Below are 12,159 nucleotides of genomic sequence, written 5' to 3'. Positions count from 1 at the left end.
TGTGAATGGGATTTCAAAACTGGCCAGACCTCTCCACTCAGAAGGAATTCGTCAAGCAAAAGGAGGAGGTGGTAGAATTCAACCCCCTCTTTTTGAAGATGAGACCCGAGGGAGCTCAGATTGCCCCACACATTGTTCTTTTGGCATGTGGATTTGTGCCTTTTCTGGAAATATTCCCCAAAATGGACTGATGCCAGGAACCACCCTTATGTACCTGGAGGGTAAAGCATTTAACAGCACACTGAAAAGAGGGAGGTGTATCCCTAGCCCCTTGAGGGAAAAGGTTCTTGGACATAAATAATATTGTCAAGAGCTGCCTTTCTCAACAGACTGACACAGCCCTTAAAACAGGTTCCAGCATCCATCGGAACATTAAAAAAAAAACATCCAAGCCAGGAAAACAAGGGCCTTTATAGACAAGATGCCATGTGGCTAAAATAGATTCATCTTTCCTGTAGAGGAGAACAGCAAGGATGATCTTACTGGAAACTATATTGTGAAGAATGTCTTTATCTTTTTTTCAACAGTACTGTCTTTTAAATCATTTATTATTTAGATCAATTTAAGAAAAGAAGTGCATACATATAACAGTATTCATAATGCAATATTATAATTAAAGGAAAAGCAAAAAGAAGCCTGGAAAATTATGTAACAAACACAAGAACTCCAAAAAGTTTGAGCCACAAAATGTCTTCCTCTACTTGGCAGATAATATAGACAACTGTATGACTGCTAGTAAGCCCTGGGCTGGAATACACACTTGAAACAACCATAGAAAGGCATAAAAAGAATAGCTATGGCAGCAGCAAGAAGAAAGAACAGACAAAGCAGGAGATGGAGATTATCTCTTGCACACGTAACGCAAATGTAAGCAACAAATTGGGGATTAGAAAGTTCCAGTGCACCCAGACTTTTATTGATGGGCGTATCCTGCAGACGTATAATACATTATATGTAGGGTGAACAATTGCCTAGACATTCAAACCAAGATCCCTGTATTGTTCAAATCATCTCAAAAGTTTACCTGACAATTTGATTAAAAAGTGGCATTTTTGTTTTCAGTACCAGCTGGACAGTTAACCTAATACACACAATATCCAATTCTAGCAAGTGCATTAAGTTTATAATATGTATCTTTACTTTTTCTGCCTCTTCTCTGTTACAAGGAGTTTGTAACTTCTTATTTAATAAGAGTTGTGAAAAAGTCAAAAGCCTGCATATACTTTTGTACTATTTGGATCGGATCTATTAAATGTTAATATGGATTAAAGTCATAAAATCGTAGGGTGGAAGGGAACTTAGGGTCTTCTGGCCCAACTCCTGCCCAGCGCAGGAATCCTCACACCTATCTGGACAAATGGCTGTCCAGTCTTTTCTTGCAAACCCCCAGTGATGGAGCACCCACAACTTCAGGAGGCAGGTTGTTTCAATGCTCAACAGCTTTCACAGTCAGGAAATTTCTCCTGAGTTCAAGTTTGAATTTGTCACCGTAAAGCTTCCACCCACTGGTTCTTGTCTTACCTTAGGTGCTAGGGAGAATAAATCTCCTCCCTCTTCCCTGTGACATTCCTTCATGTACAGGAAGACTGCTATCATGCTATTAAGCTAAACACCCCAAGTTCCTTTAGCTGCTCTTTGTAGGATTTAGCCTCCAAGCCCCTCACCATCTTTGTTGCTCTTCTCTGTACTCTTTCCAGTTCCTCAGCATCCTTTTTGTATTGTGGTGAGCAGAACTGGACACTGCATTCCAAGTGTGGTCTGACCAGTGCAGCACAGAGCAGCTCTATCACTTCCCGTGATCTTGACACTCAGCTAACATGGTTTTTATTTAATTGGTTATGAATATTTTAATACAATAGCTTACATTCTTTTGTACACAGTGTATAACAATTTATACACTAAGTAACTTTATTGTTAATAAAGGGGCTTTATTAAATAATTTTTCTATTGCAAAATTATAGCTTGTGTGGAAATTTTCATTTATCAAACTTACAAGACTATCTTTCCATGGTGATATCTACCTGTCCTGTTAGATCTGGTAGGAGAGGCATGCTCCAGGTCCCATCCATGAGGGACTGCCATTGGGCAGGACCCAGGAAGAGAGCCTTTTCTTGTGGCCCCCACCCTCAGGAACATCATCCCCCCCTGAGATCAGACTCGCACCAGCCCTGTTGGCTGTTCACAAGGCCTTAAAGACTTGGTTTTGTCACTGAGCCTGGGCCCCTGATGGTGTGGATGAGCCCATTTCTTTCACTGTGTTAACTGTGAGGATTATTAGTGTTGTTGTGGGTTATTTTTCTTGACTGCAATTTATATTTATGTTATTTGTTATACTGTTTTCATTCTGTTTTTATTGGTTAGCTGCTCAGAGTCATGTACTTGAGATAGGCAACCATATCAATTTAATAAACAAATAAATTCATATAGATGCCTTGAACTAAATAGATGAATGAGAGTAAAGACCTGACAATACAAAGCAAAATAGACAGGAGACTCATCTGACAATGCAGATACGGCTGTGAGGGATTCTGCCAAGCATGAATGAGTTTTACTTTGTTGTGGGTTTTTTTGTATTAAATTTCTCTTCAATGAAAATTAAACATTAAAATAATCAAGAATGCCACAAAGATGTTTCTCATATTGCAATGTAAGATTCTCATGGTAATTCCCGTGATAAATGTTTCAAGAAACGAGCAACTTAAAAACATGGATTAAAAGGAAACTCTTCTTGCCTGATACAAGGAAATTAGAACAGATAAGGTGCAAAGCCAAGCAATTTTACTCCTCTGTTTAAGTTAGAAACCCTTTAATCAGGCAAAAAGACACCTCTTAACATTTTTTTAAAGTTATGAAGTGTTTTCAGAAGTCAAGCCAATACTGGAAAATGACTGTAGATGCAGTAAGAGCAATAGTAGAGTAATACTTGCCTATTTTCAAAATACATTTTTCTGAATCCAGGAATCTGTTTCAGGATCCTTTGCTATATATAGAAGAAACACAGTCCATATTCTAGACAAATCACAGTTGGCCCAATTTTGCCTAATGATTTTTTTCATTCTAACTCTAAGGGTATAGAATAATCTGATTAATCTGACAAAGTCAATGTCAAGAAAATTGTGTTGAAATTAGCCCTACACATAACTTTGTGCCTCATGAAGTGCAGCAAAGGGAGCCAAGCAAAGATATGAACTGTTGTGATTTCAGATCAGTCAAGACGTTACCAATGAAATCGACACCAAAAGAAATCACTAATGATCTAAACAGCAGTACAATCAGAATCTGACAGATGAAGGTCTTGTAAGAAGGCCTTGTTTTTTCAAGCAAAGTATGACCACAAATGAAAATGAGAAGTTTGGAATGAAGATTATCTCTATGGCAGATTTCCCATCAAATTGGCTGCCTCTGCTAACATCAGTACACAAATCACTGTTGCAGGCAAAACTAAAAATATAGTTGTTTGCACACATCCTTCATCATCAGCCAGCCTTCACTGTGTGGTGCTTGATAAAAGAGCTATTTTCAGTAAATAATGGTTACAATTTTATTTAATTACAAGGCTAATCCATATGCCTTGGTTTTCTAGGAATCTGGGGTTACTCAGAAGATTCACAGAACATTATTCTTGATTGAGAGCTTGCTCACCACTTGCTGAGCAACACACAACTGTAGCATTAAAATTTATTCATTTAAATAGTGGTGTGCAGAACATTTCAAATTTAAAATGACTCTTTTTGAGTTTGAAACTGGGTTTATATGTCCTGCTAGCCTTCAAACCATGGTTTGCAAACCACAATGCTGGATTCGCACAATACACTGAACTAAAACCAAACAAACCATATTACAGATTAGTGCAGGATTTGAACCTACCCTCTATCTCTTCCAAATTTAAGGGGCAGTGTCAGCTGGCTTCACTATGACCTGGAGGAAAAGGATGAAACAATTTTGATGAAGTTAAACCAATCTGGATCTAGTTAGTACCTAAATGGAAAATGGTCCCTTGAATTCTATTGAAGAAAGGTAGAGCAATAGGAAGTCCCTGAACTGGATAACTTTAAAAATACACACATTAAAATGTGCTTCATTTCTATAGGCTGGAGTCTTCAGCTTCCCTTAGTTTAGAAAGTATATTATTTTTGCTCCAAATTATTTTTAAACTGGGGGGGGGGCACCCAGCTATTTCCATACAACCACAAGATTGAAAAATGTAACCGACATCAATCGCTGTTATTCTATTGTCCAGGCAACTAAAGTTTCTTGGGAAATCTCATGCAAGTCACAATGGTAACAAGCACCCCCTTTTTGCCCCCAGAGTTTGCTAATCAGTGACAAGGTTTCTTTTTTTTTCTCCCAGAGAACTGAAAGCACTTTTTCAAAGAAGAATGTTTGACCATAGTGTCTATAGCCATCTGTCTTTCATCTCTGATAAACAGGTCTTGCCATTGTTTCAATAACTTGCAAAACTCCCTTTGATGAGTGGGCCAAAAGAAACATATATCTATCAATATCATGGGAAGCAAAAGGTATCTCAAACGATTTTCAATTCCAGATTATTGTCTATCTCCAAGCACAGTGATTCTGAACATGGATGCCCCATCCATAATTAGTATGAATAGCTGTTATTGTACAGATTTACACTGGATAGATTTATCAGTAAGAAAAAAACGTTGAAGCCAACAGCTATCGTTACATCCTGTGACCAGATATTCTATATCCTAGATTAATTACATGTTGCATGAAGTATTTCTTTTTGTCTGCCCTGAATCTACTGCCAAGCAAATGTTCTGGATGACCCCCAAGTTCTAAAACTTTGAGAGAGTGTGGATAATTCTTTCCCAGCAGAAATCTGAGATATCACAGGCACACCAAGAAATATTCTTGTCTTGTAGGAACTTGTTTTCTGAATCTTACAGCTCCTGTACATGGAAAAAAGAATGGGACACTCCAAGATACAGGAAATGTGGAAACGCCCAAGGCCAGGTGACTAGGCAAAGAAGGACTGTAAGAAAAATTTACCTGTTTACTTGGAGGCATTTTCTGAGATTCTAAAATACAGTTTGGATTGGAAAGCAGTTTCAGTACTGAATATAAAAAAAGTAAGTAGAAAAGCATTATGCTACCAGTCAAAATGCAGAAGTGCTGAATGCAAAAACGAACTGAAAAAAGAATTGTTTCACATGTGCTACACTGAAAATTGCATTACACTATTGTTGCAATTGTAATCTTTAATAAAGTTACTATTAAAAAAATCAGAACTGCATTACACTGAAAATCTGTTAAAATTCCTGCATCCATGCTTTTTTCTTCCTCTCTTTTGCAAGAGAGCAAGCGCGCGCACACACGCGCACACACACACAATCAATTATCTTTCCGACCCTGTAAGATTGCCTTATCGTATTGCTTCTTGCAAAGCATTTTAAAAGCACAGTCTTACTGCTTATCATCACATATGTTTTTGTGTGACTATATTCTTAAGATAAGAAGGCGCCTTGCCAAAGCAATGGAGAAAAAATACTATTAATGGCAGTCCACTGTTTTCTGCCACTTTGGTCAAATCAGAGGGATTTAAGCTCTTCCTCTCTTTTACCCGCATATACAATCACAAAGCCTAATTCTTAACATGCTGCCACCTTATCTCTTTTTCAATTTCCATTCATTTCTCACTCAAGGGTTCAAGACTATGTCTAGAATCTGTGATAACACTGGGGGCAAATCTGTCAGGAGCCAAGTCTACAAAACAACCACATGTTAATCCAGCACATGGCCTCTCCTGTGAGTTAGTGCTGCTTTGCCTCCATTCTACAAAATCAAGGGTGCAGCTAGTATTACAGCACAGGAGTGGACATAATCCTTACAGACAGATTCTCTTAGCCATGACCAAGAGAATTATGGGCCTTCCTAGCCTTGCCGAATACTGCCACCTTCTTTGCCTGTACCACCAGTGGCATCTGTTCCACTGGCTGGCAAGCAATCCATCACTGTTACAGAAGAGTGCAGCCTTTCCCAACCTGGATGCCCCCTGTCCTGTGAACTTCCAAATTTCCAGAGTTCTCAGCAACAGCAGTGCTGGCCAGGAATTCTGGGAACTGAAGTTCATGCATCAGTAGGGTGCCCGAATCTGGAAAGGCTGATATATTAGGAAGTTCACATTAGAATGATGCTCTCCGTGGCATCATAAAGCCCAGGTATCATCTTTCAGGTAGGGAGAAATAGTGGTTTCCTTTCTTCCTCCTTCTTTTCTGACACTTTGCCTGTGTCCCTGTTGATGGAGTCGCTCTTTTTCATATCAGAATCTGTCACAAAATGAGCTTACCTGATGGTGGGAAAGAATTGAAAAGAGACGATTAGCCCTGCCTTATTACCTGCTGACACATTTACAAATACACATGAATATGGACCATCCTCCGCTGGGAGAGAGTCACAGGATATCGGAAGGCGCCCCTCTTTCCAGTGAATCCAACACAGATCTTTCAGGGCCTCACAAAATCCCCGGCAGGGTGGTGGTGTGACCGGGAGAGAAGAATTGCACCCAGGTACCAGTAGCAAGCAGAGAAACCACTCCAAGTGGCGGTGACACCGAGATCTAAGAAGCCCCTCCCACTCATGCAAAGCAGCCCGAACTTCCTCCTCACTGCCATGATGCAAATAATTCGGCACTCGGAAATGCTTCATGCCCAGGTGGTTGCAATATGACAGCTTGGTTGGTAAGGGCAAGCACCGGCCAGCTGTTGGAGCCAATCCAGGAAAGAAGGAGGCAAGCCCTGAACTACTCTTGCTACGCTGGCCAGTGTAGGTTAGTAGAAACCCAAGAGAGTCAGAGTTATTGGCCAGGGGGGAATCCGTAACGTTAGTGGCATTGGAATTAGAAGCTGAACCACTAGAATGGTTCCTTTTTGCATCAGCTACTGCTATCCCAGAATGCTTAAAGAAGGGGTGGCTTTTAAAGCTGAGGTGTGCTCTATTGCCTTTAGAGACAGGCTGGCTGGAATTTGCAACATAAGGCAGCACCCCGTTGTCTAAAGCACCCACCACCTTGGACGGTGCTCCTGCATGCAAGCTGCTGCTGCTGCCACCGCTGCTGCTGCTGTTGGCCTGGGGCTCCTGCAATTTCAAAGCTTTTGCAGTGGACAAAATCCCTTCTTTTTTTGAGAAAGTGCCCCAGGCCGCCCTTGTGGATGGGGTGAAAGCACCTTCTTGCCCCGCTTCTGAAGATTCCAACATGGCGCCACTGACATGATCATCGGGTGAAAATGAGAAAGAAGCACTACCTTGACGTGGGTTCCCAGGCTTCTTCAGGAGGATTCGAGTCTTGTTCCACAGAAGAGCAAACTTGGTTGTCACAGGGAGAACCACCTCTGGCTTCCTAGTTTCCAGGGAGGCTTGCATGTCACCCGTTAAGTTGGCAGTCACATTCTGGATACTCCCTGGCTCCGTAACAGGGGCAGGTGATGCACTGACCTCAGCTGTGGCAGGTACCTCTGTCCTCTCTGTCCTCTCTGTTGTCTTTTCATCCAAAAGCTGAACCAGATTCCGAATGCCTTCAGCCACACTGAGGATCTCAGCTCCCACTCCTGCAATATCTCCATCTCTGCTTTCTTCCTGGGAAGGAGATGTTGCTGCAGGGACTGTTGTAGCTGCTGTAAAGTTTGGCTGCTTCAGGGTCAACGTGCTCCACCCTTTCCCCAAGGACTCAGGATCAGCAGTACTTTCAAATGGGGCATCTGGGCTGGTGGTAGCCCCACGCGTGGAAAGGTCCTGGCTTGTCTGATCTTCAGCATCGGCAGCTTGTGTGGGAGCCAGGGTGGTCTTTTCTGAATCCCCCCAAAACCAATTCCAGACCTGGGCATTGGCTGAGCAGCAGAAGAGCACCAGCAGAAGCCAAATACTGACTATTGCTCGAGCCATTGAAAAGTTGCTATGGGGAAATGTGCTGCGGTGAGTGGCGAATGAAAGAATTCACATTGATCTGTCCTCTGGAGTTCTGGGGCTAGGAAGCATGCTGCTCTCATCCAAGCAGATATAAAACGAGGGGAGGTGTGGCCAGGCAAGCCCTCCCCTCCAGCAGCCTGTTTCCTATTAAACCAAACTCTTCTCCACACAGCCTGTGAAGGCTTTTAACAGACCGAAGGTGAGTATACGGGTATACCTCAAGTTGAATTCTTCCATTTTATTTACTATATCTAAGCAATAGAAAGGCATGCCTGGAAGCTAGTAATTTCATAATTTAAGCAGCGTGCTGCTTCCTCTCCTCCACCCAAACCTTAGAGAAGCATTTGGGCACATTAAGCTCCTCCCTGCCCTGAGCTGATATTAAAACAAAAGGTGGAGATCTTTCCCTTTCCTCGCTGCTTACATCTTATTTCTCAAACCGTGAGCCTCAGAGAGCAGATGCTTTTCTCCAGAGAAACCCCATCTAAGGGAGAAACGAGGCATCAGAAAAACCTGCAGAGGATGAACTGAGTTCCAAGTCACTCAAGAAAGCATTTTTCACTAACTAGTTTACTTCACAGGGAGATCCTACTCAGTAACATGGACGGGATCCAGCCTAAGCCAACCAGTTTTCATTCCATTTTTTGAAAGACTGTTTTGAGCCGAGCCTGACCCTGATGACTATATGGCCAATCTATGCAATTTATTTAATAACAGTATGGCAGAGGTTTACCATGGCCTTTTTCTAGTGCATTTTTCAACTTTCCAGTGTAGCTTACACCTCCTGGAGAGTCTTCTCTTATCCTGTTTAGCATTCTAAGAGCAGACAAAACTTGCTTAAATCTCTCCTGAAATTAATGGAATTAAACAGAACCTATACTTGCTCAGGCAATACACTTAGCTCTCCAAATGAACAGGCTCCCTAATGTCAGGGGATTGTCTGCTCTTCCGCCATCAGGAATTATCAGTAGGATATTTATTAGACTGGCCCTTACAAACACCCAGAAAGTGGGTGAACTTCAACATCCTACATTAGAAAAACTGCATCAGACTAACTGCACTGTCCTGTGCATAGTTATTCAGCCAAAGTTCATAGATCTACATTTCCTTCCGTGGGATTTCTGTAGTCCAAAGAACTGAGTAAACACGACCAGGCTGCAGAGAGGACAGGGAGCAAGAAACAGATGGATTTCTTGTACAACAACTTTGACTGAAGCTACTTGAAAGCAGGCATGGAATGGAAATGAAGCTGCCCAGGCAATGAAATAGTTGAACATGTTCAGTACCGTGCAAGCTCCAGTTTGCCTAGGGAAGGTGGGCTATTGTGTGCAAATGTTACTGAGATGACAAACACCGCACCTCTATTTGAGCCAAATGTTCTGTCTAGGGACTGGGCATGCCTAGATCAGCAAAAGGGACACCCAGCTTAGCTGCTAAGCACCTGCAAAATGCTTTTATCTTGTTTAGGGTCCTTCCAACTGACAACACCTGAACAAAGCAAGGAGGTGGGGGTGGAGGTATATAATTTATTTCATCTAAAAGGTCTAAGCTAATCCACCTCAGTGCCTCAAAGCAGGCAATACCTTAAAAAGTCTAGAGTATTTGGGAAAACACACACACACACACACACACACTTGCACATAAACCCAAGCCAGGCTGGAACTATGAAATGCACTTGTCTCGACAGGTGGCAGAACTTAGCTTCTAAATACAGGCAAGTTTGGCTAAGCAGGGTTAGCCATGGCTAGTAGTGGAATGGAAGGCCACCAGTGTCTTCTAATAATTTCTCTTGGTGCACAGATATACACTATATTGTAGTCTTCCTTAATTTAGTGCTCCCCAGTTGTGTTGAATTTAGCTCCCATAACCCTCAACCAGTGTGGCTTTTGCTGGCTAGGAGCATGGGAGCAGAAAGTCAGCAAAGCTCAAGGGCGTGGAGTTGAAGAAAGCTGCATCGGTTCCCTCTGGACTGTTGTTGAAATCTGCACCTGTTCACTATAGACTGAAAAGATGGTTGGCAGCATCTTCTTCCTGCAGAATAACCAGTAACCTACAGATTTCACTGGAAAGCTTCCTTCCATAGATTCAAACTTCAAGTGGATATTAATATGTGAAAAAGCTACTTGTCCAGCAGAAAGCCACATTTTCTTTTCTGTAGCACTAATATGTCTATCCTACAAGGCTAGTATGCAGCTGTTATCTTAGGCCTAAAAGAAAGCGATTATTTCTTATTTATACACGTACAGGAGAAAAACTGAGGGATTCTTAAAAACCCAGCTACCTATGAACATGGAGGTTACATGGACAAAATAATTTCCCACCTACATACTAACTTTGAAATAAAACTTTCAAATTTAAGTAATTTTAAAACAAAACATTAAAATCAATATAAAACTCATATTAAAGCTATTTGAAAATATTATTAAAAGCCAGGCTAAACTGAAGAGTCTTGAAGGCTACTAGAAGGCCTCTAAAGAAGGCTGGCCTCAGAGATCTACAGAGAGTCCACTCCACAACCTAGGGGAACCAATGAGAAGATCAGATGAGCTGGTGGCATCTAAAGACAGACTTCTTTTAATGACCTTGGAGAGGCCCTAAGAATCATGCAAAAAAGGAATGATTATTCTACAATAATAGACTGTTCACTGAACCACACTGGGCTGTGATATCTTGAAAATCCTAGGGTGCCATGGGAGGTAACCATGCCATGTTGGCTCCTGCATGTACCAGGTTGGGAACTAGAGTCTAACCGCTTGGATAGCCCTGAACAACAGGTTTTCACCAGACATACAGAAACACTTCTTCCAAATCTTTCTTCCCACAGATCACTGGGCTTTGCCCCTGATTCTAATTCCAGGCCCTGGCCAAGTGCCAGGATTTTTCAACTATGACATATGGATGTTCAAAATTTGCTTGAATGGGCAGCAATGTAAACTTTTCTGAGGATTAAATAAAGTGAATGTTAAGACAGCTGTACAATCAAAGATGAACTGTTTTGTAGCCAAATCTTCCCATTTTAATTAATTTTTATGCATGCAAACCAAATGCAAATGATTTATTCTGAACAAAAAAATTTTTTCATTAGAGAATAGGAAGGGGGGAGTTAAAACAAACCTAAAGTCCTGCTGAAGTGATGCAATTGGGCCATTTATCTGTTAATACTTCTTTGAGATCCTGAAAACGTACTGCATGCTATGGCAACTACTACATAAAAGATTTTCAAGAAATCAAGTTCAAAAGCAAAATACAAAATTTCACCTTAAAACGAGCTTTTAGGGTGGACCTCCAAACTCAACCCCATTACTCATTTCTCAGTTTTTCCACTGCTTTGCAAATACATGGTCAGAACAACAGAAAATTTCTGTAGCACTATTGTGGCCAGATACAGGAGAGAATTGGGTTCCTGAGGTTTATCAACAACTGTGAAAAAGGGAAAATATATATTACATGGCAAGCTACATTTGCTGAAATTTCCTTTTTTACACAACAATGAAAAGTACAAGAATTCTTGCTTGCTTTTGCCTACCTTTAAGAAGGGTGTAATAGTAGTATAACAGTATCATGAATACTGACTGTGGTGATATCTACCACTCTTACAATTCCAACTACTATCCTAAATTTCCAATTTATTTTTATTACCTCTTGAATATCTTGCCAGCTACTAGCTTTTATCTGGATCTTCCAAATACGTAAGTGACTCATATGTTCAAAAGGAAGAACTGCTGTATATTCCTGCCACACTTCCTTTAGTCAATTCATGGCACCCGGAATATAAATAAATCATTATCTTTAAATTTCATTAATTCATGACAACTTGTCTGCCCCTTGGTGGTGGGGAAGCATGAATTACTAAAAAATGTTAAGGCTGGAATAGATGGATTCCTCCTCCTGTTCCTGAAGATGGTCTGAAAGAGCTGCCAGCTGAGTGTTGCTGCTTCTGTCACCACTGAATATATTACAGATTTTCTCCTGCTTCTGATAACAAAGGGTTTTACATGGCTGTACATTTTACTGTTTTTATTTTGGTGAGTGAGTGGCATCATCATGCCCACTCGATTGCGGGTCCATGCTTGCCCATGAGCTACTTGCAGGAGCTACTGGACATGAGAACAAAGTTCCTGAGAACCTTATAATACTAGTCCAGGATGAAACTCACTCATTATTGATTGCTCCCTCCCTCACCCCTTCTCTGGGGTCTGTGACCTGTCAGCTGGGCTATTTTTGGATTGAGTT

The 12,159-nt window shown here is 41.3% G+C and overlaps 1 protein-coding gene across 4 annotated transcripts in view; it reads right to left on the bottom strand.

The window, feature by feature from the left end:
• The window catches only part of COL18A1 (collagen type XVIII alpha 1 chain), a 185,130-nt gene that overhangs the window by 88,555 nt on the left and 84,416 nt on the right, over positions 1 to 12,159 (bottom strand). For 3 of the 4 annotated variants that reach the window (XM_063289147.1, XM_063289149.1, XM_063289148.1), the window contains exon 1: positions 7,266 to 7,997. The exons of the other annotated variant lie outside the window; for it this stretch is intronic. In XM_063289147.1, coding sequence (XP_063145217.1) covers positions 7,266 to 7,902 — 637 coding nt within the window. In that variant the 5' untranslated portion in view covers positions 7,903 to 7,997. Of the gene's footprint in view, positions 1 to 7,265; positions 7,998 to 12,159 lie in introns of those variants that run through there. 4 annotated transcript variants of the gene reach the window in all.

Source organism: Candoia aspera, chromosome 1, assembly GCF_035149785.1.
Source record: "Candoia aspera isolate rCanAsp1 chromosome 1, rCanAsp1.hap2, whole genome shotgun sequence".
Classification (NCBI taxonomy): Eukaryota; Metazoa; Chordata; class Lepidosauria; order Squamata; family Boidae; genus Candoia; species Candoia aspera.
Note: the sequence above shows the minus strand (reverse complement) of the source record. Positions and strands in the feature narration are given on the sequence as shown.